General features: G+C 49.1%; 1 protein-coding gene across 1 annotated transcript; it reads left to right on the top strand.

The window, feature by feature from the left end:
• Window positions 1-1,323: 1,323 nt before the first annotated feature.
• LOC104540460 (nuclear respiratory factor 1) lies at window positions 1,324-3,324 on the top strand (the record flags this gene model as incomplete). Its single annotated transcript, XM_010184275.1, has 2 exons — window positions 1,324-1,482; window positions 3,127-3,324. Coding segments are annotated over 2 exons (357 nt in total), but the record flags the coding sequence as incomplete, so codon positions are not given.
• Window positions 3,325-3,582: the final 258 nt, after the last annotated feature.

Consider the following 3,582-nt stretch of genomic DNA (forward strand, 5'->3'; position numbering starts at 1 on the left):
TTTGTCTTCCCGCGACTGAACCAGCCTTTTCCTGAGGCTCCAGGCAATCCCTGGTACAAAACCCAAATGTTTTTCTGCACGTAAGGACAAACTTTGTGAGTGTGAGGGTGCAGAGCATGGCCCAGGCTGCCCAGAGAGGTTGTGGAGTCTCCTTCTCTGGAGACACCCAAAGCCCTGAGGTGTTCCTGTGTGACTGCTCTGGTGATCCTGCTGTGGCAGGGGTTGGGCTGGGGGAGCTTTCCAGGTCCCTTCCAACTCCCAATATTCTGTGATTCTGTGATGTGCCACAAAACCCCGTGTGAGTTTTGTCTCTTCTTTGGTAACGCTAAGGATATTGCTTGCTCTGGGAGATGTATCTGCTCGATTTGCTTTGTGAATCTGTTCTTAAGGTGTTGGCTGCTGATGGTGAAAGGCAGGCCCCAGTTGACCAGTTTTAATAGAGTCATTTGGTTGGAAAAGACCTTTAAGATCACTGAGTCCAACCATAACCTTGTCCAGTACTAAACTGTGTCTCTAAAGTACCTCATCTACCCATCTTTTAAATCCCTTCAGGGATGGGGACTCCACCACTTCCCTGGGCAGCCTCTTCCAGTGCCTGGTAACTCTTTCATTGAAGAAATTATTCCTAATATCCAATCTAAACCTCCCAGGGTGCAACTTAAGGCCATTTCCTCTCGTCCTATTGCTTGTTACTTGAGAGAAGAGGCCAACACCCACCTCAGGAGTTGTAGAGGATGATTTTGTGGGTCCTAAGGTGTGATATCAGGTTGAAAGGTGTCCCCACTCTGGCAGAATTTAAAACAAAATTCAGAAAATCAGTCCAGTGTGTGTTATGTTCATCAGGGGTGGAGAAGTGGATGTGTGGGTTTGTGTTCTTACATTCGGTTCACTGAAGCTCCATCCTCTTTGCAGCATCTCTGTAAAATGCACATCAGCTCACGTCTGAGTTCCTGTCGCTGTGGGGACATTGAGTCTAGGTTTTTTCTGCTTAATTCTGACTTTTTTCTCCCTTTCCAATTGGCTTCATGGTAGCGTTTGAACGATGAAGTGTCTTAATACAATGTGCATCTGTGCCTTACTGGTGTCATTGGCTGATTTAATTTTGTCTCTGCTCTTCCACACGCTCCTAAGTTGTTCTCAGCTGAGTCTTGGGAGAAGATGGTGAAGTATTTTTCCATCTTCCTTAGGCATTCAGGCCTCTTCCAGTTGATGGTTCCAACAGGACAAAAGTTAAATGTAATAACTCTGTACTGTGCACCTCGAAACTACCAGAGATGTGGATTCCTATAAAGCTCTCAACTCTTTTAATGTGGTTTGTTCCAGGCACAACTGCGAGCTTTCATCCCCGAGATGCTGAAGTATTCCACAGGTCGCGGGAAACCAGGCTGGGGCAAGGAAAGCTGCAAGCCCATCTGGTGGCCTGAGGACATCCCCTGGGCCAACGTCCGCAGCGACGTCCGCACAGAGGAACAGAAGCAGCGGGTGTGTATATCCCTGTCTGTCTGCTTTAAACTGAGCGCAGGGGCTTGTGACCAGTTTTTGTGGGAGTAGTTTTACCCTCAAGTGATGGAAGAAGCTATGGCATTGGCCCTTCCGTGGCTTCGTGTCAGATATTCAGCCTGAGATGATTCAACCTCCTCTGTCCCTGCTGGGGCTGTGTGATGAGCCGGTATTTGAACCACATCTCTTTCTGCAGTGGGTGCTGCAGAACCTGCTCATCTCTTTGGCCTTATCACAGAATCATTGAGGTTGGAAGAGATGTCTCAGATCATCAAGTCCAACCCTCAACCCACCCCCACCATGGCCACCAAACCATGTCCCCAAGTGCCACATCCATGCACTTCTTGAACCCCTCCAGGGATGGGGACTCCACCACCTCCCTGGGCAGCCCCTTCCAGTGCTTGACCACTTTTCCTAATATCCAATCTAAATCTATGCTTATAAAGCAGCATACCCAGCCTAAGACAAATCTACTTTCCAAGTATGCAAGTCATTTACTGCAAAGCCTGTGTCATGTCCCATCCTGAGCTGCAGAGACCTTTGCACTTAAAGGGAAGCGGTCAAGGATGTGCAACAGAGCCAGGAAAAAATGAGACAACTGAGTGAAAAGGTCTTGGGCATCAGTTATGGCCATGGATCTTGTATGCAGATGATGTTTCTACCAACCAGTCACAAAGATAATCACAGAAAGCTCCCAGGGTGTGCAAGGGGCAGGACTTGTGCAGGCTGATGTAGGTCTGGATGGGTGGGGAGGGATGCCTACCAAGGCTAAATATGGTGCTGTGACAGTGAGTGCTTTCCAAGGTAGGTATGGTTTTCTACTTGTTGCCCTGGTTTTGGTTGGAAAAGACCTTTAAGATCATCCAGTCCAACCACTGAACCAGCCCTAAGTCCACCACTAGACCATGTCACTGAGCACGACATCTCCTCATCTTTTAAACACCTCCAGGGATGAGGACTCCACCACCTCCCTGGGCAGCCTCTTCCAGTGCTTGACAACCCTTTCAGTAAAGAAATTTCTTGTAATATCCAACCTAAACGTTCCCTGGCACAACTTGAGGCCATTTCCCCTTGTCCTGTCACTGGTTACATGGAAGAAGAGACCAACACCCACCTCTCTACCCGCTCCTTTCAGGAGCTGTAGAGAGCAATAAGGTCTCCCCTCAGTCTCCTCCAAACTAAACAACCCCAGCTCCCTCAGCCACTCCTCATAATTCTTGTGCTCGAAACACTTTAGCAGCTCTATTGCCCTTCTCTGGCCACGCTCCAGCCCCTCAATGTCCTTTTTGTAGTGAGGGGCCCAAAACTGAACACAGGATTCAAGGTACAGCCTCACCAGTGCCCAGTACGGATTTCACTGGGACACTTCCCTTTCCCTTGGCCAGATGTGCTCGTTCTGTGTCAGTACACAGAAACGCAATAGCTCTTCGGGGTGGTTTCTGAGTGTTGAGGAAAGGAGGGGATGAGGAGAGAGGGATTAGGTATTGAGGCCTTTGGTTTGCTTGAGAAGCAGTTAAAAACCACCCAATAAACCCCAGTAAAGACACAAATCACAGCTGTAGCAGCGGTGCAGTGGTTCAGAAAAAAATCACGCTGACTCTTCACTCTTTTTGATTCTCCTGGTAGGTGTCATGGACCCAAGCGTTGCGGACCATCGTGAAGAACTGCTACAAGCAGCACGGGCGTGAAGACCTGCTCTACGCCTTCGAGGACCAGCAGACACAGCAGCAGACCACCACCACACACAGTATAGCGCATCTGGTGCCGTCACAGACGGTGGTACAAACCTTCAGTAATCCTGATGGCACCGTGTCCCTCATCCAGGTGAGTGAAACCCTCTGGTTTTTCCCATTTCCAACAGGCTGGCTTGAGATCGAGTTGCCTGCATCAGGGAGGTGATTTGGAGCAAACTCCTCTTGGTCATTTAACTTGTCCTTCAATAATTTTGTTTTTATCTGTGTCTTAGCCTGTCGTCACCCGCAGGCTCGTTAACCCAATGCTCCCACCCGAAGAAGCAGCCTCATCCTCTCTCTTCCCCACACCCTGTAACTAGGAGGCCTGTAACGAGTGGAGTGCCCCAAG

Source organism: Mesitornis unicolor, unplaced genomic scaffold (assembly GCF_000695765.1).
Source record: "Mesitornis unicolor isolate BGI_N332 unplaced genomic scaffold, ASM69576v1 scaffold21825, whole genome shotgun sequence".
Taxonomy (NCBI): Eukaryota; Metazoa; Chordata; class Aves; order Mesitornithiformes; family Mesitornithidae; genus Mesitornis; species Mesitornis unicolor.